This window comes from Cygnus olor, chromosome 1 (assembly GCF_009769625.2).
Source record: "Cygnus olor isolate bCygOlo1 chromosome 1, bCygOlo1.pri.v2, whole genome shotgun sequence".
Lineage (NCBI taxonomy): Eukaryota > Metazoa > Chordata > Aves > Anseriformes > Anatidae > Cygnus > Cygnus olor.
In genome coordinates, this window is record NC_049169.1 from 49,306,481 (window position 1) to 49,333,951 (window position 27,471).

At 34.9% G+C, this 27,471-nt stretch overlaps 1 protein-coding gene across 1 annotated transcript in view; it reads left to right on the forward strand.

Annotated features, from left to right (window-relative positions):
• Window positions 1-1,160: 1,160 nt before the first annotated feature.
• The window catches only part of EPYC (epiphycan), a 35,097-nt gene continuing 8,786 nt past the window's right edge, over window positions 1,161-27,471 (forward strand). Inside the window, 3 exon segments of the mRNA XM_040557706.1 lie at window positions 1,161-1,325; window positions 14,166-14,346; window positions 26,903-27,056. Coding sequence (XP_040413640.1) covers window positions 14,179-14,346; window positions 26,903-27,056 — 322 coding nt within the window. The 5' untranslated portion in view covers window positions 1,161-1,325; window positions 14,166-14,178.

The window sequence follows — 27,471 nt, forward strand, 5'->3', positions numbered from 1 at the left end:
TACTCTTATGCATAAATTGTGTAAGGATCTTTGTAAAGCTCCGTATTGGAATATCTTCCTTCTGGTCTCCCTGACAGATTTTTTTTTTTTTTTCTCCCTTCTATCTCTTGACACACATGGTCATTTGCATGTCCTCATACACTAAAAATCTAGAGTTTCAAATCACCTTCCTTGCCTATCATTTTGAACACATCACACTATATTTGATTATTTTTACTGACTCCCTTTCCCTAGTTGATAAAATTCAAGATTCTGATCTTCAGGTAGGGCTAATTTATTTGAACCAAAAGCGACAGCTACTTGCTATCACATGATCGAATTCATATATTTCTGTGATTCTATGCTAAAAACTAGGAAAGATTATTATCTTGTTTTTCACTGGACAGTTCCTTCATAACCTGTTTCTCTTACAGTTAGAAACCTGAATTTAAACATGGCTTATGTAGGCTCATTTGCTGTGGTGTTTTTTTTTTTTTTTCCCTAGTTATTTACAGTGAATCCTCTGACTACCAAAAAGAATCAGCAAAATAGCTGTGGTCATCTGGGCAAACAGCACTGTAATCACCACATTGCTCATCAAAGGACAGAAACAGAAAGAAAGCACAATTTGTACAATGAAATTTAACAGTTTCCCTTGTGCTTGCATGGAGAATTTTCCTCTACACCAGAGTTGGAATAATTCCCTCGGTCTAAAGCTGGATGAATCTGGATTAATCTGGGTTTCCTGACTTCAGGAAACTTGCACAAGCTGAAACTTCCCCATGAATGATTCCTTTACGCATTCATCAGCACAGCTTTTTGTGAAAACAGGACATTACTAATCTTGAAACAGCACTGAGACCCACTACCTCTGCAGTTACTTTGAACCCTAAATTATTTCTTTCCCCTTCCATGTCTAATCCAGAGTTTGTGCATTTTCCCAACTCTTGGCACACTTGCTTAGATGTGTTGCTTAAGTTCAGGTTTGTCTCTTTTGGACAAAAGACAGTACTAAAATTCCTGAATTTTAGCTGTGTTGGTTATGCTAGATAAAAGGTCATTCATCAGTTAATCTGGATCCTGCTTCTGTTAATGGTAACACAGAGATGACAGAGCTCATGCAGCTAAGACCACATGGTAACTTGTTGCAGATGGTGGGCTGAGCAACTACCGACTGAAGTTTAATTTTAAGCAATGAGAGTCAATGACACGTTGTGCATGCAATGAAGCAAAACAAACAAACAAAAGCCCCTAAAAAGACAATCCTGTAAATCAAACTTCTAAAGGACTTTTGATTGCACAAACTTGAAGTTCTGTCAAGCTACTGGGATCCCATATGTGCATGTGTAAGTCTGCAAGAGTCTCTGTGTGGTGCATAAATTAAAATAGACTTTTGGAAAATGCCACATACATTTCAAATAGAAAGTGAAAAGCAATGTTTTCATACATCTGTTCAACCAAAAAATAACCAAAAATATTAATGTAGTGTGTGTTTTTTTTTATTTGGGGGGAGGGGGGGGGGCGGGGCCGGATGGAAGGAATATTTGCCTTTAAACGTATGACTAATACCTGACCTTTAAAATGATAGAGAAATTCAAAAGTCACTCTTCAACCAATATTAGTTTCTTTTACTGCCATGCTAATAGAAATCTGCACTTTTGCTGAACTGTTATCTGGGCTGATACTTCTGCAAACTAATATATTTTTAAGATGTTTTCCAAATATTTAATTAATAGAAACAGAGGTCTGACTAACATATTTCTCCTTGTTTACAGCTACATTATTTTGCAGATAATTGATAAATCACCATGCTAATTCTAACAGGTAAAGAAAATTAATATTTTCCTTAGAGTCTATGAGAAAAATCTTGTGTGACACACTAAATTCTCACATTCTTTGTGCATTAGTGTCTCACAGGACATGTTCCCAAGTCTGCTCAGAAAACAAACAGTTTAAAACGGAAATTAAAAAACAAATAAACAGAAATATTGGCTGAAGGGTGGTGTGTCTCTCATTTGCAGTGCCAGAGGTCCTGGAGTCAGGCTGTGGCTAGCCACATCACAGCCCGGCTGTGTCTGTCTCGTTTTGCACAGTCAGCTCAGTTGCTTCTGACCTGAGCTCCCAGCCACAGCATCCGCCTCCCATGCTCCCCACTGACCACCGCCATGCCTCCTCCTGTACCTCTCAACCCAGCCGCCTAGCTGCTGTCAGCTGGGACCAGGCACCCAAAAGCAGATGAGAACCTGCAACTCTTTGCTATAGTCTGAGTGGATCATCAAGCAGGACCCATGGTTTTTCTGAAGCTCTATGAGGAAATGCATCTTTGGTTACAGCCTGGTCAGTCCCCCATCAAATGATGTAATGCAGGTGTGGATATATCCATTGTGTCACTCAAGCCACCTGCACGCGTCTGTCAATCAGGATGGTCTTGTCTCTGTCCACAAACCAACCTGTGAATACTGTCATTTGCTAGGGAGAGCTGTAAGGAGGGCTACTAAAGCTGGTGTATCCCCTTGCTTCCCCTGTTCCCTCTTCCTGGTGCTGTGGGTCATCCCAGGGACCATGGGATGGGACAACTCTTCCCTTTCTCTACAGACTGCCTAAAACTCCTAATGTTATTCCTGCCACTGTGGGAACCATGGCATGGTTTTAAAAGTAAATCGTTTCAAAGTCAGAAAGTGCTAGTTAACAGAAAGAAAACTTCTCATACAATGGAGCATGTTAGGAAAAAGAAAGAAGAAGAAAAAAAAAGACACCTGCTAAAAAGTTGAAAAACCTACTGCATGGAAACACGTAATTTCAAAATGAACCAACCAAACAAAATCCTTTCCTTAATGTTAGAATAATGGAAAGAAAATAAATTGTAGACAGTTAGTCAACTGGCAGTAATCAAAACTGATGAAAATCAGCTCAGCTCTGGAAATAGTGACAAGTCTGTTTTTCTACAGTCACTTTCAACTATCACTTGCAACTGTAGTTTACAAGGTAGATAAACTTCAATTAAATTATCAAATTAATTAGAAAGAAAATCTGTCATTCTGGCCTGCATGTTTTTAAAAAGTCTACAAGTAAGGTCATAATTTTAACATTTTATGAAATCCTATGAAAAATACTAAAATATTATCCATATATTATTTCTGGCTTTTAGAATAACTTTTTTTTTTTTTTCTGTTAAATAACTTTTAAAACTAAAATCTTTGTTGTTGTTGTTGTTTATTTTTTGTGTATATCTGATAGTTGGGGGAGAAAAAGGGAGCTGTGTTAATTTCTGTGTGCCAGCTCTATAATAAACCTTTTTTTTTTTTTTTCCTACCATTTTCTTCTTCCAAGGGAAGACAGTCTTATGTTCAGCCCTTGTTTCCGTAAGAGAATAAGTGAATTAATATATTTCCCAAATAGTAGACTGGAGCAATGAATGTTAATGTCAGTAGAGCTTCCCCTGAGATTGATAACATCAGAGCCTCTAGCTAGGTGACTACTAGAAGAAGCAATTAAAAGGAAACAAAATGCAAAAATGCCATTGAAGTATGCAGCTGAGATTATGATAACATGGACGTCATCTGCATGGCTGACACACTGGTGCCTGAGCATAGTACAGTCATGACTGGTTTATACATTGCTTTTTTAATCCCTAAGTTATGTTTTGCATGTTGGAGTACTTATATTTTATTATATGACTATAGACAGGACTTACTTGCTAGTGAATTGTTCTGATGTAAAATTTGAGATACTACAAGTAATTAATACTTATGCATTTTCCAGCAAATTCAGTGCAAACAGAGATTATTTTCATGTTACAAGCATAGAGTTACATAACAGCATTCAAATGCAAACAATCATTCTATTCTACTTTCAAGCATTTTTTGAATATTTTAAAAGCATATTCACAATTTCATATTCAAATGTCATAGGAAAAGGGGTTAAATTTATGCTAATCAGGGGAAAACACTTTAATTCAATGTTTTCAATTTCAAATTTGCTCAGGATATTGAGGACAATATGACACCCATTCTGCTACATAAAATCTTTTACAATCTTTATACATGACTTAAGTACAGTATGGTAGTTTTTGCCATTTCTTTTGAATAAATGGTAAATCAACATATAATACATAATACAAATACATAATACAAAGCCTCTTCTCTACTGAAATCCAAATCTTTCTCTTATTGAGCCTTGTTTCTGGTTTATTTTTCCATCCCAAGCAAAACATTATGCATCTTTTAGTGATAAATATGATAAGCCAACTCTGAACTGTACTTGTTTAGCCAAGCAAAAACATTCTAAAGTTTTCCATCTCTGTGGCCAGGAACAGACTTTTCCTGAAAGGGTCTAACACCACCAGTCCACAGGCTGGGCTGGAATAGCAGACAATAGCTTGGATGTTAATAAAAACCATTCTGCTACACCACATGCTTGCATACTCAGCAGTGCTATCTTATGTTCAACTATGATTAAAGAAAGAACAGAGATTCCTTTCCCAACCCCTCCTCAAAACTGATGAAAATTATACCTCTTAAAGAGCAAACTGTAAATTTGGTTTTAGAAGAATGGCAGCCTATCTAATGTGAATGGAATATAACCCAAGTATGTCAGTCTGAAGCTCTGACTCCAGCCTTTGGGCTCAGCAGGCATTCCTGAGACTTTCATTAGTGAACTACGGTATACCCTGCATATGTCTGTGTGCTTACATGTAACTGATAGAGAAACTAAGCACAACAAGCACTTTTGTCGTCACCTAATTAATTTCAAAAGCACAAAGAGATTAGTAACAGGTAAAAAAAAGAAAAAAAAAAAAAACGACCCATTATGATTTCTCCAGCATTCTTCAGAAAATGCATCTCTCCACCTCTCTTCTCAAAGTTTCCATGGTGCACAGAAGAAAATTATCTTAAGCACCAATCTCAATATAGGTTACATTTCAGCATTACTAGCCAGTTGTGTCCAAACTGAAATTATTAAATATCCTGAAAAAAACATATACTCTCTTGAGACTTGTGAGTCAAATAAGTGGAAGAAGTGCAAGGTACATAATTTATCATAAAGGTTATTTCAGACCTGCTTTGGCTGAGTTTGAATAATCAGAGTTCTCTGATTTCTAAGTGCTTTTCTAAGCTAATCATATGGTTTATTCATATATAATATACAGTAATAATCTGACAAGCTTTTCATCTCCTTGAAAAATTATAGCATACAGAAAGATGGAATAGCACATTGTGATGGATTTAATTTATGGGCTAATCATACAAACATGTCAAAAGGGTAAAATTGGAAATGGAATTAAGGACAATCTTTGAATTTTACAGGAGAGTAATGCAAGCAAGCCAGGTTAAAGATGATTAAAACTAATAGGTTTTAGATCATGCTTACAGTTTGCAAGAACATTTAATGATTTCAGAATTAGATATTGCAGGTTCTAAATCATCCTTTCCAAAAGAAAAGTGTGAACCATTCATTCCTGTCATTGTAACTATGGATTTAGTGTTTAATTTTACAGTAAATGTGCATAGTCCCTGTTAAAGCCTGTTTATAACTAGGAAATTCTAGGTCTGAATAGATATGATCTTTACATGTGCAATAAAACAATATTCTGGGTTCTCATTTAGAAAAGCATCATAGTTTGGCAGACTAGACTGCATGAAAATGTTCAGAGATCCAACTAGTAACAATCAATGCTAGCCATATCTGGTATACATGTGACAACTTTTATATAGATATGATATTTTTATTTTTATGGAAGTTATGTAAAAAGGGGGAAATAAAAAAAAATAAAAATAAAAATAAAAGAAAGAAAAAACAACAGGACAGGCTGTACAAAATAGTGAAAATTAATGTTTGAATGACAGAAAGAAGGTCTTATACTACATGATCTGACACTTTAATCTGCCTACATCAACCACAGAATTAAGAGATGACAATAAAAGTAACTTCAAAGGAAGAGAATAGCAACTTCCATAGAGCATGTAAGTTGAAAGAAAAATTGAATCAAATTTTGACCAACGATCAGGAATACTGAAGTCAGAAATAATGCATTTAAGTTGATACATATGTAATGGGTATTTAGTTGTATCTATGACTCATTAAAAAGCTATTTACTTTCCTGCATTCACTGTTTATGCAGAAATAATTAAAACTAAACAGGACTTTACTAGCAAAAACAATTGTAGCTATCATACATTTTATGTTTAACTCTATTTTCCCTCATGTTTATGGTGATTTCCACAAGGGATGAAACAGTTGGAGCACTCTAAATCCTTCTTTTGTACTCTGTTTAACTTTGATGAGCAAAATGGAAATGCTAATTCCTTCTGCAGACACATGATTTCCTTCCTTTCTACTTCTCTCTGAGACATTTGTTTTTCTGTGCTCCAGCTTTTGTTCCCTAGTCCCAGTGAGGTTCATATGATGCACTCTTTTTCCCAGGGTCCTAGGGTGAATGAGGTTCCACAATCCAGCAATTCATGAAATTCAAGTGATACTGAGACAGGCAAAGGATGTGTCAAAACAGCTTCCTACCTCTCCATCCTCCCCCTATGCCTTTGGAACAAACAAACAAAAAGGACAGACAGGGTGTTCAAAATGTCAGAAGTGAACACTCAAAAAGAAACTGGGCTGAATTTTAGCTCTGCCTTTGATTGCAGGTAGCTTCAATGATTCCAGGACTTCATGCTGTGGTCTCCCTTTGATATATATAATTCTGACCACATATTTAGAATTGGAAAATAAACAACAAACAAATATTCAGTAAATAAAAATGTCATATACCAAGAACAAGCTGAGGAAAACATTTGTTTGGACATGAAGCAGACTGTCTAGTACATTATGCACCTTAGTAAAGTTCTTCATGAACATTCGGTGGAAACAAAATGTAGTGCCAAATACTACTTTCATTTAGAGAATTAAAACCTGTCCAATTGGATTTTGTTGAGGTACATATAAGCAGGTTAGAGGGCGTTGGTTGAGAAATCAAATTATAAATTGTAAAATATATTTTTTTAAGTTCACAATAATAGCTGTCTTTCCAAATAATCTGGAGTGCATGTAGAAGGAATGACACCAACTTTATGATCTCTTCTCTATAAAGAAATTAAAGAGAACAAGCAATCACTGGGGGCATTTTATTAATAAAGGGTACCCTTTATGTGCTACCAAATAATCTGAAACCTGACATAAATATGTAACAGTTTACAGCCATTTTAAAAAGAATGAGAAGTTCAAAAGTAAAATTTAATATATAAATCAGTAACTAAATTGATACACTGTGTAATATTTTATTACTTCAATCATTACTTCTCTTCTAGTATATGAAAAATAAGCTACATATTAGACAGAACTTTTAGGGAAATAATGCAAACTTGTGGTGTTTTGTTTTTTTTTTTTTTTAAGAAACTGAATAGGTTTAAATATACAAAGAATCTGCCAGAGATCAATTTTAAAGGTTAAGACTAATGTTTTCCATATCCACTGTGACATAATTGTAACTTTATTCAGAAAAGATAGCTCTTGCCTTTGCTTGGCTACCCTATAGACTTTGTCATAGACCCAGTGCTTAACATCAATTCAACTTGATTTTTTTTTCTTTTTTTTTTCTTTTTTTGTCTGCTTTCTTTTGTAAGGGCCATACGGTCCCTTTCTTATACTAATGTTAGCAATCTAGTGCTAATGTTAACATGCTAATGTTACCTGCCTTTTGGTCACTTGACATAGCATATCCTGTGAAATTAATGTCTATGGACCTTCCATACATGAGTAAAACACAAATGTCTCCCTTGACATAACCAAGCATGTACTTACCACATAATGCAAGTGACCCAGATTTGTTCATGTGGCTGATGCTCTTCTGATCACAGAAGATGATCATGGAAGAGGTGAGGGAAAGCCAATATGTCTTTTTGAGAGACTGTGTATCCTATGCTGTTGAAGTTACTGTCATTATGAGCACTCATGCAATTCCCCTCCTGTATGTAGACTAGTCCCTGGCCCAAAATAAGGTGGCCTTTCAATTTAATACAATTGTTTTATATGAAGGTACATAAACATCTTCATTGACTGCTCTTACTCTATTGTTTCATACCAGAAGTATCTTTTAGTCAGGTACTAAGTAGGAACAATCAAACGAATGACTCATTTTGGGACTCTTGTGTCTCTCTTTCCAAAGCTGGACAATATCTTTCACTCCTTGTTTAAAATCAGCAAAAGATTTTGTCAGAATTGAAGTAACAGACTAAAGATCTGTACTTCTGTCTAGGCTGGCTGACTGAAAACATGATGATAGGGAATCTTAGTACCATAGATAAACTGTTTCAGAGGGACAGATAGGATTTTTCATTCCATGGAAAAGCTGTTATTTTTTCCCACACATTCTTCATTATCACAAGTTTCTGGGGATGAATCTGTGAGGCCCAAAGCAAAACAAAGAAAAAAAATGCATATCTATTAAATGGATGCTGACAGTCTGAATCAAAGGCTCAGTGCTTTATAATCAAGGTTTTGGAAAAACAAGAGTAGGACAACCCTGAGGCTTTGGCACTGAGTTCAAGAATACAGTTAGAAGTCATTGCACCTCTAAGAGCTGGGAGAAATGAAATGGAAACAAAGCAGTCTCAAAAAAACAAGGGAATAAATTAATTCATTTAGCATTGCCAGCAATTATACAATGGGAATGCATTTTAGCTAGGAATGTGTTAGGCAATGACCACAGCTGGATATGCTTCTAGCTCAAGTCGTGCTTCAAAAACCACTGAATGCAATGGAACTCTCCATTAACTTTAGTGAGCTTTTAATTAAGCCCAAGTTACTAAGTCAGACAGAAAGATTTAGAGACAATTGGGTAAGTTTGCAAGACAGTAACTTAAACTGCACAATGAGGTCAGAGTATCTGGAGAAAAAACATATGTCTCTGAAGCGACTAATTAAAGGACATGTGAAGATCACTCCCAAATGTCCTTTAGTCAGACTCAGGAATTTCATTATCTTCTGTGACAACAGGAATCAGAAATCACCAGGCAGTGATCTGAATCAATAGATATGCCACTCAGTCTCCAAATATTGGTTCTTTAAATCATAAAATGTGTTCCTCCTGAAAAACAAAATAAAACTTTTTTTTTCTTTGATCCTTTTATTTTAATTTGCCAAATTTGAAAAAAAAAGCAAAAATTTGCAAAATATCAATTTACAACATTTGTTAGCCACATAAGACATCATGCTCAGAACTTTGCATATGGTTTGTATAAAATGTCACCATTTTCAAGTGTTTCTATTACTCTAACAAAAAATAATAGCAATAACAGTATTTATAAGTTAACATTTGCCTTTAATTCATTTTATTCCTTATTTGAATCCTCGTTTCTAGAAAAAACAAGACCAGCAAAGCATATTGAAGTGTGATAGGAATACAGTAAGACATGAAAATCAAGATTAAGTTAAGATCCAGAGCCAAAGTGGTTTGAACTTTATTGTTTTTAATAATAATAATAATAAATAATAAATAGTAATAATAATAATAATAATAATAATAATAATAATAATAATAATAATAATAGTAGTAGTAGTAGTAATAAAGCTACAGACCAAAAGATGCAAAAGTTTTGGGCCCTAGGTCTGAAACCTATGTCAAAATCTACTTTGCTGTGTAAGGGTGGAGGAAAAAAACATTAATATAGACCTGAAGTTACTTTAGGTAAGGTAATTTTTCTTCAGCAAAAAATGTAAGATTGGAGTCTTTTGTACAAGAGCAATCAATAAACACTCAGCCTATATAGTTAATATATTTTGCAAATGAAAAAGACAAATTGAAAGTGAGCATTTAAAAAGTAAATTTTTACACTTTTAGCATTTTATTTGTTGCTGTACTTCGTCATTTAAAGATTTACTTTCTAAATGCTGGATCTCAATATGTCTTTCTCATTTACAAAATATATCCTGTCTATGTGCAGAAGCATAAAAATTACCAGTCATAAGAAGGTGAAATGATGGCATTTTACTGCAGAAGGTATAACTATTTACTTTGTTGCCAGAAAGGAATATACATCAGCTTTGAAAGCAACTTGGTCATTAACTTCAGGAGTAAACTACAGTACCTGTAGTCAAGGCTATTGACATGAAGAAAAATAACAACAGGACACAGTAGTGTGATGCTCCTGCAATACTTAAATACTTACAGGAAAGATATAAATACTTACAGGAAAGATTGTGAAGAAGGAAATGAAAAATATCTGATTTAATGACTTGAGGCCCAACTTTTATAGAATCATGTAATGATGAATCTTTCTGTCATCCAGGAGTAATCATAGTATTATAAGGTACTGCAGACTTGGCTCAACTGACAAAACAACAAATGATACCTAGTGTCATTTCACATGGCCTAAAATATCACAGCCTCTGTAATCATCTGCTGACAGAGGAGTTACTCTTCTACAGATTCTTTGACCTATCTGCTAAACCCTTCACATGTCTCAGATTGCCTAGACTAGCATTAGAAGTTTGATGTTGGACATTCAAATTATTGAGAAATGGCTTAAAATTTTAATCATGTTTTCTGTGCCTCATACAAATTTGGGCTTTCAGGTTGGTCTTCTTATTTGAAAAATATATATGTATATATGGTGGAAATTATATAAAGCAAAGGCAATCAGGTTTCCTTAGTACATTGGAATCTTCTACATTACCATTACATTCCTCCATAGATAAGCAATGTCTTCTGGCTTTTCTGAACTGCTAGTATAGGATATTGATAGCATTAGGAGGTACATTTAAAAGAAGAAACGGAGGAATGATGAAAAACTTCAGATGAATGGTTGTATGTTGTACAAATTAACAGTAATACAAAAGAAAGCACAGAATCAAGCAGTAAGAGATAATATATAAAATACAAGCAATATAGAAAAGATATAGATAGCTTGACTTCTGCTAACATTGTAAGGCCTACCCTGGTGTAATAAAGTGCATGCTACTACAACACATGCTTATTATTTGCAGTATATTATAGCTGTTCATACCAATTAAGGAAGTGTTATTTTCCCTTCAGAACCAAAAAACATACTGGAAAGGAGTAGATCGTGTAAGTATTGCCTCAGAAATACTTAGAAAAGAAGAAAGAAAGAAAAAATAAAGAAAGAAGAGAAAGAGAAAGAAAGAGAAAGAAAGAAAGAAAGAAAGAAAGAAAGAAAGAAAGAAAGAAAGAAAGAAAGAAAGAAAAAGAAAAAGAAAGAAAGAAAGAAAAAAATACCTCTAAATACATATTACCAACAGCATATGGAAATACATTAAACTATCATATTTAAAAAACTGTCATAAAAAATACATATATATTTCATGCTTGATTCAGTTTGTTCAAGTCTTAATTTTGGAAGTTGGAAAACATATATTTTTAGATGATCAGGACACCCAAAAGATTGTTTCTGGAATGCAATTAGGAGTGTTATTTTTACTATTTTAAGTAACAGTGTGTTTTTCTGCTAGTTAACAAAAGGCTAAATGTCAGCCTTGATGAAACTACCATATATTCATGAAAGTTAAATTGAGAATTGTCTCAAAGTCTCAAAGTTCTGTATTGATTTTCTTACCACTTGGTTACATTCCTTTTTACTGCCAGTTTTATCCTGTGCTTATTGTTTCCCTCTGCATACTGAGACTGCAATAAAGAAACTAACTGTAAATATCTACAGTTCTTCTTTGTCTAAGCATTTTATTGCAAACTTGTTAATGTATTAAAACATCCATCTATTCTGAGTGTTGATCATACATTGCACATATGTTCTTCATCCTTCCTGTTATTACAGAATCTGTAACGGATGAAAATGGATGAAATAAAACAAACAAAAAATATTTCTTCTTTTAGTCAGGTTTATGAAGATACTGGTAGGAGCAGTGAGAAATTTTAGTGGAAGAGGTAAAAATCTGTGATGTGAAATAAATGTTATTTGCATACAATAAATCTTTGTTTGACCTCACTAAAATTCAATTCTGCAGAATTAAATAGAAAGGTGTTTAAAGCCTGAGAAACTATCTGGGCTGAGGTCCCCAGTTGAGGGTAGAAGCTGTACCACCTCCCACAACCCCAGAATGCCACTGTCATTGGTCAGGGTCTAATACCTCTGGCTCTGCATTCTGAGTAACTCCATGTCATTTGAGAGATTGGAAGCAAAAGGTAAGTTTTTGTACTTCTTTCTTAGAACAGTTAATTGGATTTTTAAGTCTGGAAATAATTTTATAGTATTTGTTTGATTTTATCATGTAAAATACAGATTCAAATGCTGCAGACTGAGGAGACTATTTGTTTTTTCCTGGATATGTCTTAGTTCCTTCCTGTGAGGAAGAAACACAATCTTCATCAAAATATTTGATCTTACAGCTACTGCAGATGCCAATATCATTACAGAATGTTCCAATATATTACACATAAAGGAAGTAGAGAGATACTAAAACTGTTCAAGTTAATGCAGATACTACAGGTGTACATACATAACAATATTTTTCACAGAGATTAATATTATGTTTGCTGATTTTGTCTATATTTATAAAATTATATACTTATAAAGCCCTGTGCCCTTTAAAATCTTTTATTCCAAGGAAATGTAAAATGTAAATAATTTTGAATAATGAATAATTTTATACTCGGGGTTTGTTCAGAGAAAAATTACACTGAATACGTTATTGTTATATTTTGGAATTAATATCATTTATAGTTGGACCGTTTGGGTTAAATGACACGTAAAAAAGAAACAAGACATTCCTGTCAAAAATAGGCAGAAGAAAATATAAAGTTAGAGAAGTATATATATATATATACTTCAGTATGTTTCAGAGATTGGGTGTATTTTATTTTATTTTATTGTAAGGAAACAGAAAACCTTTAATAATCTTAGAAGCTAATACTGAAAGGTGCAATTCAACTAAGTCTACTCAAAGACAAGCCAATGTGATTCTAGCTACTCCCAGCAGTAACTGAAAAGTCTTTTTGAATAAAGCAAACGAGGGAAAAATGAACGTCTTGTGTTGCTGACCATCCCCAGAGGAATTTCATATCCTCATGCCTAAACCAGATTCATAAAGACCTCTTTTCTCAAAACTAAAATTCAGGTTCTTGCTCAGCACGCATTCCAAAAAAAAATGTCTCATGCATTTCTTAATCTCTTTTAAGTTGCTAGAGTTTTAAAATGAAATATTTAGGTATGTGTATAATGGCATCACAACGGGACTACAGTTTATGAGACATGCACTGCTTATTATCATTGTCTGCACTTTTGGTGAAATTAGTGGAAGCAATGGATAAATCAAGGTGTAAGTAAAGAATGTTGAATAGACCCTTGTGTCAGGCAGCTTATATGATATACATCACTTATATGGAAGAGGGAATGCATGAACACTAATATTCAAGCCTAGTGTGATTTATTTATTTATATATTTATTTTTGCTATTTTACTAAAATACAGAACATCTTAATGGGTGACAATTAATTTTTGTAGTTCTATCCTCCAAGGAGAACAGGTGACTGTACTATGTTGATTCAATGAAAGAAGGAAGGCTACTGTCAATTATAGGGCTGGGAAGAACAGAGACTACTTTTGATTTTGTTTCCCAAACCTTTTCAGAGGTCATGTTCCAAATATGCCACATCTTTTCAACACATAAAATGATATTCCGGCAGAACAGCTATTGGGTGAAAACGTACTTTGATTATGCTCATCCAGAGGCAGCAAGGAAAGACGTCCTAATGTCTTCTAACATTTTGGTAGAGGAGAAAGACAAAATTACATTGGACATTTCAAAGGATGGTTTATTGTGACAGGGAGAAAAAAAAATATGTCTAGCTAAACTTTGGCTAGGTTATCAAAAGGTCTTTTCTAGTCATGCATATGAAATAGTTGAAGATAGATAAAAGGGGAAAAAGATCAATATATAACCCTTTTAACTTTTCAGATCCTTTCTCACGGAGACCAGTTTATTTTTATGCTGTTCTGATATAGCAAAATTCTACAGGTCCTTCCTCAGTTATCAAAATGCAGAAATTCTCTTATCCAGGGACTCTTCATGAAACAAACTAGAATAAACATTTATCATGAATAAATACGAACATCAAAATCATTGTTGCATGCATAGAAGCACTGCAAGTGTAAGAATAAATTTTCATGGATTCCTTGCAATTACCACTTTACCTCCATTTTGTCCATTTTCTTCTCTTTCAGAAAAGAAAGCAGAATGAAAACCTTTGTAAATATTTTTCTGGGATTTTTTATCTTTGAGGCTGTTGGAGCTGCACCTATCACTGACACTATAATTTATGATTCTGAGTTCTATGATGTGTCACTTGGAGAGCTGCCTCACCCATTTGTCTATGTTGAAAATGAGCAGTCTGACCAATTAGAGGTAATCATAACTATTTTTTTTTTCTATTCTTCCAAAGTGCATAAATGCAGTGGCTACTGATGACTTTTGTTGTCCTTGAAAACATTGATCATACAAATCTACTCATGAGGTTGCTATTGCCATTTGTTAATCAACAGTTCTCTGTACAAATAACATACTGTAGTCCATTCATAGTTTCTCCAGCCTACAAATGTGAACAAATTATTTTCTGGTTTGTGTGTGTGTGTGTGTGTGTCATAACCTTTAAGAGAGCAGGAAAAGCTTCCCCCTGATCTCCTTGTTTTGCCACAAATTGTGTTTGAGACTGTCCCTGTGATTTATTTGTCTGGATGAAGGACTGAGGCAGCTGACATAGGACATCCAGGAATCCCCATGAAATGAGGTGTGAAATGCTGTTTCCTGAGGTTATTTCTCATAATAATAAATATATTAAACACATATTTATTTCAGTCTATAAATACCAGTGATTTCTATTTCTATTAGGAAAGTGGGCAAAAGAAAGTAGGAAAGGAAAAGGGAAATAACTTGAATTGAAAAACAAGAAGAGGGATTACTGAAGAAAAACTATTGAAATTCTGTTGTATTCTGAGACAGTGGAGCCTCTACAAGGAAATGACTCAATTTGTTGAGTTTAATGCTCTTTTCCCCTCCCAGATTCTTGTATTTCTCTACATTATTAAAAAGCTTAATAAATGCCAATCTCACTCTGCTTCTTAAACATGCGCAAAACATCCGAGAAAGTGATTTATGCACTGTGTGATTCAGGACTGAGTGGGAAAAGGACGTTCATAACAGAGTGAAAAATATTTCATTTTAATAATAAAAATAAAGGGGGGGGGTTGTTTGTTTTGTTTTTACAAATGGTATTTTAGTAGTCACTCACATAACAGTACATAATTCGTGAAAATGTGTTCCTCTGAGCGATTCATCAAGGTGAGTGTCTCATCAAGGTGAGATCAACATTGTGTAGTAGCCTTGAAATCAAAGTACAAAGAGAGTACTTGAGAATGAATATGTCCCAAAAGAACTGGAAAGATAAAAATCATCTCAAAATCTGCATTAAGATCAGAACCTCACAGTTCAGGGGAAATACATTTTCTAATCTTAGAAAGACTATGAAGAACTCCAGCCTAGAGGAATGATTTTGCCTTTGGTCTGCTTCCCAGTGACATGCAGAATCAAACATATTAATGCATCTGGGCTTTCCTCATTGAAAATTTCACCTTTAGTCAATATATGCTTGTGCTTTCTTTGTTTTAGAAACAGTGATTAAGTAAGAGTTCCTATGCTTTTCTTTCCTCTTGAAAATTAACCCTATCCTATGGATTTCTCAGTAATATATTGAATGCTAGGTGTTACTATCCTGCGCTCTCACTGTGAGATTCTGACACTGAGGGATGGTATGGCCCAAGTTTCTTGAGGGATGGTATGGCCTAAGTTTCTTAGAGAAGGATAGAGATAAGGCAAGTTTTCTGTGATTCTCTTCCAGCTGAAAAGGAAATTCAAGATGATCAATATTACACCCAACAAGATACATCAGGTCCTATCTCAGGTTGCTTTATTTAGGGAAATACAGAATCAGAACAAGAGAACAAAAGTATTTATTTTGTCTTGTAAATTTCTTTTCCAGAGGAGGGTTTTCTCCCATTGCTGAGATTTTTAGCCAGCCTTCTTAAAATTCTTCAAGTGGAGGTCATCCATCATAGCAGTTGGAAGGAATGTTACTTTCCAGATGAATGGACCTCCCTGTGAGAGCCCTTTTTTTCCCAGATCTTTAGCCAAAATCTTTCTTTGCTTACATTCCTTTTACCATGTACCACCCAAAAGAAGCCCAAGCATTCATAATTTCCCAAAACCCAAAGGAGAATTCAGAGTGGTCAGTGTTGTACAGATCAGGCAGCTTTTATAAACTTGCATGCCAGTGTTTAAAGTGATCTTTCAGACACTAAACATTATTGCTGTCACTCATATTTTAAACACAATACATTTGATTTCTGGATCACTGTTACAACTTTCCTCCCTATGATCCTGTTACTATAAAGATGCAAAAGTCTTGTCCCTATGTGTAGCTCTATGTAAAAAATTCAGTATTTATGCAAGGTCATAGTTTAGTTTTTTATTATGCATAGTTTAAATGATGAGCAATACCACAGAGACCCAGAAAAATAGCAAGCCTTCATTTGCTCCAACTGCTATGAAGTAACTCTTTAGCATCTGATTTGCATTTTGTTTTAGAGATCTCTGAATCATGTATTTAGCTTTCCAAAATAATGGAGAAAGACTGAAATAACATTTTCTGTCATTGTTAACTAAATTTTAAGATTTTAAATTGAAGACATGCAAACGTAAATCATTCTGTATAACAGATTTTTAGACTCACAGAAGTGCAAACTTTTCCTAACACATTTTTAAACTCATAACAGAATAGCAAACTTACCAAGCTCATACGTCCAACTGATTTTCAGAGTGTCTAGGAGACATACCAGTGTTAGGACTTCAAATGAGTTCTGTGAGTTGCTCCTGTTTATTTCAGAGGAGTGAGGCCCCTATGTATCTCAAAGAATTGAACTAAAGTGATGTCAGTCATGTCCTTTCCAGAACATTACCCAGTGGGTCCTGTAATCCATCACAAGATGTTCAACCAGCAAAATGAAAGACCTAGGGAAGGATTCCTCTCACTCATTCTATCTGGTTAAAATTAGGTGTTGCAACTCAACACCACCCTTCAAGACACGGATGAATAATTTTTTCAGGATATCTATCTTGGTCATCTAACTTTAGATGAACCCTAGGTACCTGTCTCAGGTTGAGCTCTGAAGATTTAAGTTAATAAAGTTAGGTGAGAGCGATTTTGGGTTCATGACTTTTTATATTTCTGACACTCTGAAAGTTTTTTTCTTATGAAATATGACAAAAATAAAGTCTATGTGTATGTATATACACACAGACTTCATTGGCTTGTGAACAGGTATCTGAGCGTATTTTATCGAGATAATGATTGTTTGCATTTTTTCCACATGAAACCTGCCCGTGTCTCTTTTTTTCATAAATTTTAGATCAGCTTTAGGGTTTGGAAAAGTTATACTTAACAACGGAAATCAGAGGTTCTCTAGCACTGCCTGTCAACATCAGCATGTCTATTTAATTTCTTTCAGTCTTCTCAATATATACATGGAACACATTTTTAGTGCAAAGAGTTTGCAAGGGGAAAGTGCTTGCAGATGGGAACTAGGAGAATTGTATTGAATCCTGAATCAAAGTTATGTATTGATATGTATTAGATATATCAAATTCAGGCTATGAAATCTATGGTTTCCAAGTTTCTAGGTTAGTGAGATATGGAAGTCCTAGCCAACGCTTTGCAGCCAAAGAGCATTTATTACTGAGAAAACCTTAGAAACACGTCACTTGGAAAGAAAATTTGTATAAAGACTTTAAGAAGAACAGTATCAACCACAGATAATGACCAAAAAAAAAAAAAAAGAAAGTACAATAAATAAATAGATAGATCTGTTACCAAGGTCCTGAAGGATAAAGGGACTGCAAAAGCACGTCACTGTAAGGTTATGTACAAGTTTTATGTTGGATTTATCTTCTGAAACTGACCATTACAACTGCATAAATATCAGTTTCTGTTTTGCTCCTTTCCTTCATAGTAATTTTTGTTATTATTATCAATGAATATTTATATTATGATTGGATCCAGGTATCTGATTAAATAAGAGACTTAAAAGTATCCACTTTTACAAAGTATATGCAATACCTTTGGGGAACACACCATATAGTCTTTTTAAAGAATTATAAATTTGTAAAATTAAGGTATAATAAGATAGTAGCAAAGCTTGTAAGGGAATTAAATTTACCATTTGAAGCTTTATCCAAATGTAGGAAATTGTCTGCTTTCTGAAAAGTTTTGAATACAGCTCTTACTTTTACTCAGACGTTTATAACTCATTACATACACTTCTGTGGAGATATCTCCACAACAGATAAAATTTTCAGTGGATTAAAAATAATGAAATACCTGAGTGATGTTCCATGTATTTTGCCATATAGCAAAAGCAAAGAGCAAAAATACCACAAGACAAGAAGGAAGGATTTGAAATATTATAATAGTTCCTAAGTTCTACCACAACAGCCCACAAAGAGCTAGTCTCACCCAGTTAGCTACATGAAAAGTTATAAAGATCTGGTATACCAGCTAAAATATTAAGTACCTAAAAATTTAATAATGGGCATGCTATTAGTTACCACTACCATAGCTAAACTGAGAAACTGCATCCCTTCTCTTGCCTCAGACTGGGTGAGATTCTCAAAGTAGTCGTCCTGGTCTGAAGACACCTAACTTGGCCAACTTGGAGTCATTACTTAAACATAACTATCACCACATTTGAAATTTCTGTGTGAGAGGTGTCAGCTGAAAGTTTACAGTGAGATTATACCTTTACAATAGATGCTTGCTACCTTGATATCTTTGATCACTTAAACATTTTCCCCCAGACATCCAGCCTCATGGCTTCTGCCAGAAATAATTAATGTGCAACATCCCTACAGAAATGGTTTATGACATAAGGATACAGATATTTTATAAAATTACCACATATGTCTAAATTATATACATGGCTGTACATTTTATTCTGAATACTGGCGAGATTTTAATATGTGCACTAACCCGTTTAAAAAAATAATAATAAGATAAGAACCATCGTAGAGTCAGTCAAAACAGGATTCAGACTTCAAAGAGAAGTTAAAACTCCTTGTGCTTAAAGTCCAGAGCATGGTTTGGTATACAGTTCAGAGGGGAGAGTGCTGTGGTTTTGCTCTGAGTCTGCTCTGAGTCATTTCTATCTTGGTTCATTTTAGTGATTGTCTAATGCATAGGACACAAAAAAAAATTCTTTGAAAAGGTCTTGGATCTCAGTTCCTTCATACTAGGTTACATACTCACATTTCCTTTGGCTTCTGTTGTGAATTTTCTTTTTGGATGGCCTCTGGCTTTGTTTCAATATCTCATCCAAACTCTCCTCGTGTCCTCATATGGTGGCTAGAACGTCTCCTAGAACAGAGGTTTTTAGGGTGCCAGCACCTGCAGGTAACAACATATATTAGATTTCTTGTTTCTGGGTTGAATGGAGATCCAGCACCTTTCTTCGCATCTGAATGCAAAAGGAGTAAAACAGGTGTGCATATTTAGCAGATGGGTTCTCTCAACTATTTAGGTGTAAAGAATGCCTCATTCCTAATCACTAATAGGCTTGAGGTGTGTGACAGATAGCTCTGTAAATTCTTCAGAACATGAACTTGAAAGCTCTAATGAAGTTTCTGCCTGAATCCTTAGTTGCACAATAAGTTTCAGCTAGTTGAGATAGCCAAATAAAGCTTCACTGAATTTTTGTCCTTAGATGCCTCAATGAAACCTAATAGCTCATTAGAAGTATAAAAGCTCAGTGGACTGTCCACCAGTATCAGCATAGCTGTAGTAATGACTTGGACATATTTTTTGTTTTGTTTGTTTAAAGAAAAAAAAAATAGTACAGAAATGGTACTGCAATATTCATATATATTTCAAAAAAGCACAATCCCCATTGTGATGTCACAGAAATCTGATGACTGACACTTACTTTGAATGTTAATTTCTGAAGAGTGATTTTGGCTCTGGTTTTCTATACAGCTTGAACCAACTTCTAGTTGCTGCTTTTCAACTTCCGGTCCCAAACTAATTTTTATTAATAAAAGGGGGAAATAGTAGCTGTGGGTAAAAACAGTGTCAGCAATTGATGCTGGACATAATGCTCAGACCACATGTTCTAGCAGAAGTAGGAAATATATATTTTTTAAAATGTGCAGAAAAAAAGAAAGAAGAAAGAAAGAAAGAAAGAAAAGAAAGAAAGAAAAAAAACACTTCTCTCATTACTATTCTCTTTTTGACATTGGTGTCCCTTATTTTTAGAGTTGTGTAGTAATGACTATTGCTATCATGCGGAATGTCCCTCTGAATGGCAGGAATGCATCACAGCTGTGCCTTTCTCCTCAGCACTTTCTTCTTTACAGCATATTCTTGTTCTAGACATGTCACTAAATGATTGTTAGCTGATTTTAACATATAACAGGACATTTCTATATAGATGCACCTGAACAATTAGAAACTTTTATAGATCTGAAGATGCAGCAGCTTGTGAGCATTGTATCTTTATCACTGTGGGGGGCTACATGCAAGTACCAGTTTGGAGATAATCAGATTAAATGTCTTAGCATTGTAAGCTGTAGGAATGAGAGGAAGAACTGATCTGACCACCAGACTTTGGCTCTGATATCTGCTAAACAGTATGGCTGCCTCTATATGGTCTCCTGTGCAGCTAAAGGAAGATGGGCAGGCACTTTAGGGAAGTTTGGTTCATGACACATGTGGGCTGAACCACACTTGGGTTGCGATTCTTCCTTCAATGTTCTACACAGGGAGTTTAAGGAGACTAATCAGCTAAATTAGATGTTTTTAATTCTATGTCTGAAGTTAAGTGAGAGAATACAATCCTTGTTAATAAAAGCAATCACAGTACATTTAGGAAAAGCCAGGTCAGTGAATTGAACAAAGCATGCTCGCTCCCAGCAGTGCCTGATCTGCCTGAAATGCATGAGGAAATATGCTTGAGATGCTGAACACCTCTCCACTACAGGCAGCTCTGGAAGACAGGCTGAGGTAGCTTCTCACCACAGGTCCAAGAGTTGACAACATTCCTAGTAGAAACTTTGACTGTCTGAGTGACCTCCAACTTTGTTTGTATGTGGTTTGGTTCAGCAGAAACTCCTATGGAAGTCTTCATTAAGCAGCTGGGACTAGTTTTCAGATCTTTTGTGCCTTTTAATAGTGCAATGAGCCCTGTTCTGATTTCTAAAACTGGCATAATATTTCCCTGTATTTTTATTTGTCTTGCAAAATTTCAGCACTGTTCCAAAGAATATTGTCTGCTTAGCTGGTTAGCTTAGGAATTTCATAGCTTTCAAACCAGAAAGGTAAAATAAAATCTAATTTCAAACAGTGTTGGAAAGAAAGTTTGACAATTCATACTAATGGAAATCCAGATTACTTCCATTTATAAATTTCTACCTTCTCAGACAACAGAATTGGTAAGTAAAATCCCTGTACTAATGCTGTGCAGCATGAATATTTTACTCACCTAAAATCAGACATAGCATAGCTACACTTGCTATTGATACAAGAAGTTTTAGGATACTCTGTAGTTAAAATGATAATAAGGCTACTTTTCTTTCTAAGATTAATTAAAAGAGCCTCAGAGACTACCTACATTTTCCAAGGCAGAAGCCATAGGTATTAATTTCTTTATAACTGGGTTACAAGTGCAGAGCTCTATAACTTAGTTATTGACTTGTTTGACCGAAGTATGAATAGAAATGCACGTGTGTATGTGGGTGTAAACCCCACCAGACAACAAATTACTTAAAAAAATAAAATAAAATAAAATAAAATAATAAAATAAAATTAAAAAATAAAATAAAATACAATAAAATAAATAAGAGGCTTAAGGGTTTAAAAGAATGGCCTGCATTGATAATGAAAGATGTTGTATCAGACTATACCAGTTCCAGAACCCTGTTACGAGCAGCAAAACTGGGGATGTGTTGTTTATAGAAAGACTGAAGGTCCTGCACTCTGATAACACTGCAGTACAGATGACCTCCCAGTGAAGACCCTGCATCATACCAGTAGCAGGCAGGAAATAATGTTTTAGAATATAACATACTATTCCTTTCCATGTTAGCCATCACGAAACACATTCCAAATGAGGAAAACAGGCAGTCTGCAGCAACCTGGCATAAGATTCATTGGTGGGTCTCACATCCAAGATGATCAGGTAAAAGAGCCCCATAACAGTTGATGACTCTTAAAGGAGTCACAAAGGTTAGTTTTCAATGCTGGTCAAGAAGACATAGGCATGATGACGAATCAATAGCTTGTGTCCCTTGTCTTCTGTGTGGAACAAAGTGACCCCGGCCAGACAACTCAGTGTAATCATGCAAGTGATTAAAATCTGAGAGAATGAATGTGAGCAAGTAAAATCCGTTTACTTAGAAATTTTGCAAACAAATGTCACCTTCCCCTTCCCTGGATCTCACACAGAGTTTAGTTACAATAATTTCCCCAACCTAACTGTTATTTCTGCAGTTCTGTAAAAGAAAATGACAATTTATCTGAGCTGCAGAATTTGCAATCTAAATAGTTATCACATCACTATGAAAAATCTCACGGATTTATCTTTAAGATAGAACAACAATAGAAAAGAAGGCCTTAAATGCAAAATTCAAAAAGAAACAATTATGAGCTACTTTTGGAAAGAAAAACAAACCGATAACCTCTTCCATAATTATTTTCTTGTAAGCTTTTGGTAGTTTCAGAACAGCTGTGGGGGAACTAGTTCCTTTTGGTGGACCAATGTGTGGTACAACATTCCCTTCAAGTCTATAATGTCTCTTTTTAAGCTATGAACTTCAGTTTGTGCTTTTAAGCATATTTTCTGCAGTTAAAAATAAAGCACTGAAACAGGACAAACTTCAGATTCTCCAGTGGATTTAAGCTTATTACACGCAATACATCAACTTTGATCTTAAAAACTATCAAAATCTTTCATAGGCATAAAACGATAAACAAAACTTCAGAAGTAAAATGTGGTAACTGATGGCTTACAGCCTTGCTGTCTGCCTCATTAAATCTCTAAAATCTTTATTTTCGTACATTGTATGGATTATGTGGATCCACAGTCCTCATATAGGTTACTCATCTACATTTCCACTCTGTTCCACCCCTTCTGGCTACTACCACACAGACTACTACCCCCCCCCCCCCCCCCCCCCCCCCGCCCCCATATAATTCAGCCTTCTGAGCCTTTTCTAATCTTTAAAGCTTTACATTTTTTCTCACCTCCTCCTTAGACAAAGAGACAGATACCTACAGAACCTTTCCCAAAATAAGTGTCTGTGTTTGGTGGCTGTAGCTGCTCTTCAAAGGTTTTTTTCTCTGCAGACTGTGAAAGGAAGCTAGCTTAGACAAGATATCTAGCTCATGGATGACTGGTTACATGAGTTAAGTTTTACCAATTGTATTTTATTACTCATTGGTATGTTCAGATCCTTTTTTGCTTTTGCTTTTTCATAACTTCCTGATCTGAAAGTGCCTATAAATTGGCCATCCACTTTAAGCAGTTTCATTTGCAAATGTAGTCACATTCAATAAATATAGGAGGAAAAAGTATTCTATATATCTTAGTAATATAACTCTGCTTACAGCATACATTATACCTAATATTCTGTACTGGTATTCACTAAATCCCTAAATCTCTTGATTGATTCCAAAGGCAGGGTAGGATAAAAATATACCACATAGTTAGATGGCTAAAAGTAGGTGATGTGATTGTTTTCAGTTTTCTCTTGGCATGTGTTATATCTATCTTAGAAGGATAATTATGATTTGAAGGCTTTCACAGACTGACAAAGAGAAACATCCTTTATTTCTCTAGAATATTCTTCCTGCTTTGTGATTCTTCAAAAGATATATTATTTAGAGTAGCAAAGGAAATACAAAACAAAACAAAGCAAAACAAAACAAAAAAAAAGGAGAATAATTCCATTAAATGCTCTATAAACATTTCTCTTTCTAATTTTTTCATAAAGCACATGTTGCCAAAAACAAAGAAACATCTGGAAGACAAAGGACCATTCTGTACAATTATAGTTGACGAAACATCTTTGTCCTGTTACAATCTTGTGTGATTTATCAAATATGTAAAAGAGAAAAATGCATGAATCAGATGACCAATAATGAGAAACAGACTTTTAGCTCTAGGTTACTGGTTCAAGTTCAACCTATATACACCAAGCAAACACTGCTCATGTGCTGGGACTGGTTAACACATATATACTAGCAAACTCCTGTTCTATTACCAGTGTAAAAATGGCAACATCATTAAATTCCCTGTAATAGTTGGTATTTTTATGACAGTCACAACAGATGCAGGAGACCGAATAGATATTAATGTTAACTGCTCAGAATAGTTTATCTAGAAGTATGGTGAGACTTTCATCTGTGCATCCCCAAAATGAGATAATGTCCTATAAGGAAAGAGTGAGAGAGAACAATCCAGAAATAGAATTACTAGAAGTTAATATCTCTGCCTACCCAATACCTACAGTGACTAACCTACTAAGAATACCTGAGCAGCAAAAGTCAGAGAAAGCATAAAGTAAATTACAAATTCTAAGCTAGTATGTTCCATAAAGAAAAACCCTCGCATGTTTAGAGAAGTGTCAGTCAGTGTAGATGACCCAAATCCCATGACAAGTGAAAGGAACATTTTCTTACATCTATAGGCTATTTGCAAATTCTTTTTTGAAAAGCTTGTTGTCCAGAATGGTGTTTTCAGTAGAACTGCCACAAAAGATGTATACAAAGCTGTTTAGTAGGTCTCAAAATGTATGGATTGTATTCAGGGCAGAGAGTCTTAACTGATTTCCCCAGAACCTGTGAAGAAGTAGACAGCATATGCAAGCACTTTAGTGCAGTACGAGCCTGGGTCAATAAAAGTCTGGAATGTATCTCTCCCTCTAGGCTTTCTCCATTCAGAGACCATCTGCCCCATTTCCTTTGTTCCCAAAGTCTTCTTTTGATTTGTCCCCAAGTCCATTCTTGGTTAAGCTGTCTTACTGTCAGTGATCCAGATGGGAACATTTTGTCTGCGCAAAGCAACAAGGTACAACCTTACTCTTAGTTACACTGACAGGTTACTCAGCCACAGTTCAGCTGAAGTTCATCTTGCTCACTTGATGACCATGCATTTTACAAAATTATGATCCTAATATCTATATTGGGGCATACTTATCTGTAAATATCACTTACTGGATATAACTAAAGAATTTACAGAGACACTGAAGTTTGTTAGTCCAAATCTAACTGATATAGGTATAACATAGCAAAAGCTTTGTTCATGCTTGTGGCCTGGACCTAATATCTCATGTGTGTTAGTTTCTTTAACTTGTACAGTCTACATAGAAAGCCTAATTAAAAAAATCTTAAGGAGCTGCCAAGTTTGGAAGCAATCTACATCTTTTATCTGTCTTTACAACTAGAATTTATGAGCACTGGTGTGAGCGACTTAACCACCAGTTCCCCACTGGACAGCAAAGCCAGCAGTAAGCAGGAGCTGGTCTAGAAAACTGAGAGGTTTGGTCAGGTGAAAAACTTAGGTTTCAATAGCTTTATGGCACTGTTGTGCTAGAAAGCTGCATTGAAGAAAAATCTTTTATAAAATTTAATTTTATGCCTCAATGCTTTTGCACATCAGACAAAGGTGTTGCGATAAAAATCCTATAACTGTGGCAGAGGGGTGCAACACTCACAGGAGTGGATGCATTAATTAACTTTTAAACAACACCTCAGATGTACAAAGCACTATAAGGACATTAATTAATTGTCCTAGATTTTAAAATTCTCAACGGAAAGCCTGGAGAAATCAAGATATAGCCGTACAGTAATGTACAAAGGTTGCACAACCGTGGTGCATTTTCAGTGGCTGGGTCCTAACAGGAAATAGCTCTTCTTCTTTGCAAATGTAGGCCCCTCTGCAACAAGCCTGCCAAGTCTGCAATGCTCTTTTTATTAGAGTTGATATAACACAAGAAAATTGCTACATTTTATCCTGAAGTCATCATAAAGCAAAATCAACAGAACGTGGCTTCATAATTAGAATTAACACAATAAACCTAACTAATTACACTAACAGAATGAATGATTTAAAGAGGAAAAAATAAAGTTTCTTGTCCCATTAAAGGATCTGCCAAATTTTATAGAATTTTTCCAAATCAAGATTTCATCCAACATTTTTAATATATTCTTAATTCTTCCTCCTACCTACTGCATCAACAGATGAATGAAGATGACCACGGACTTCAGTTATTCAGATTGAGAAAAGAAAAGACAAAATACTGACAACGTACTAGCAACTACTGTGTGCACTTTGTGAATTCTTGGATTTTAAAAGTACGTTAGTGTTGGGTTTTGTTGTTGTTGTTGTTTGTTTGTTTGTTGTGCAGATCCTGTACAACTACATTGCATTTGGATTTATGCTGGTACAATTTACAATTTTATGGCCAAATGACTGGATTTTTTATTTTTTTTTTATGCTGCACAGCAAATTTTCACTTGTCATCACACAGGACATATCCAGTTTTTTTAAAATGCTTTGTTTAAATAAAAGTGGGAAAAAATGTTAGTATATGTTCTTATTAATGAACTATATGCAGTTTGCATTCATGTGTGTATACAACAAAACATTTAACAATTGAGATAAAATAATGACAAAATCATAAGCATGTTAGAGTTTCATGTACTGTTTACACAACACCAGAATTCACCGTGGCTGACGGATAAAATGCAGCTTGAGTACTAAACTTCAGAACTTATATGACCTCTAGTGGCAGTTTCTGAATAACTGGAAGACAGCTGTCAGTGAAGGTAAACAGTAACATTTCTCTCTTAATTTTTTCCCAGGCAGAGATTGGGACAACATTACCTTCTATAAATCAGGAGAGTTATTCTTCTGCACCATTGACAGAAGAACCTGAGGAAGAAGCATCAATGCCAAAATTAATTGACGTGTCTTCAGCACAAGGGTCTGGGGTTCTTGGGCCCCAAACTCAAGACGGTTAGTCGGAAAGAGAAACAAACATTGCATGCACAGTTTTGATTTTGAGTGTGCCCACTTTACCTGCTTATGGATGTCTACCTCTCTTATTGGAAGGGAGATAAATCATTTCTGTACCTCTGTTACTAAAGAGAGGTATCATGGCCTATCTTGAAGTCAGATATGTGCCTAGTCAAAATGTTACCACACTATTTCGCTATGAAAATGACTGTGCATCAATTAAGATTTTTTTCAAATACATTTTTCATTAAAAAAAAAAAAAAAGCGAATTGGCAAATGTTACCAGTACTTATTTATTGACTTGGATTTCAACATAATTACCAACTATGCTCATTTTATAATGACTTGTTACACATTTTTGATAAATCAAGGAATCATAGAATATCTTCTGTTGGAAGGGACCCACAAGGATCAT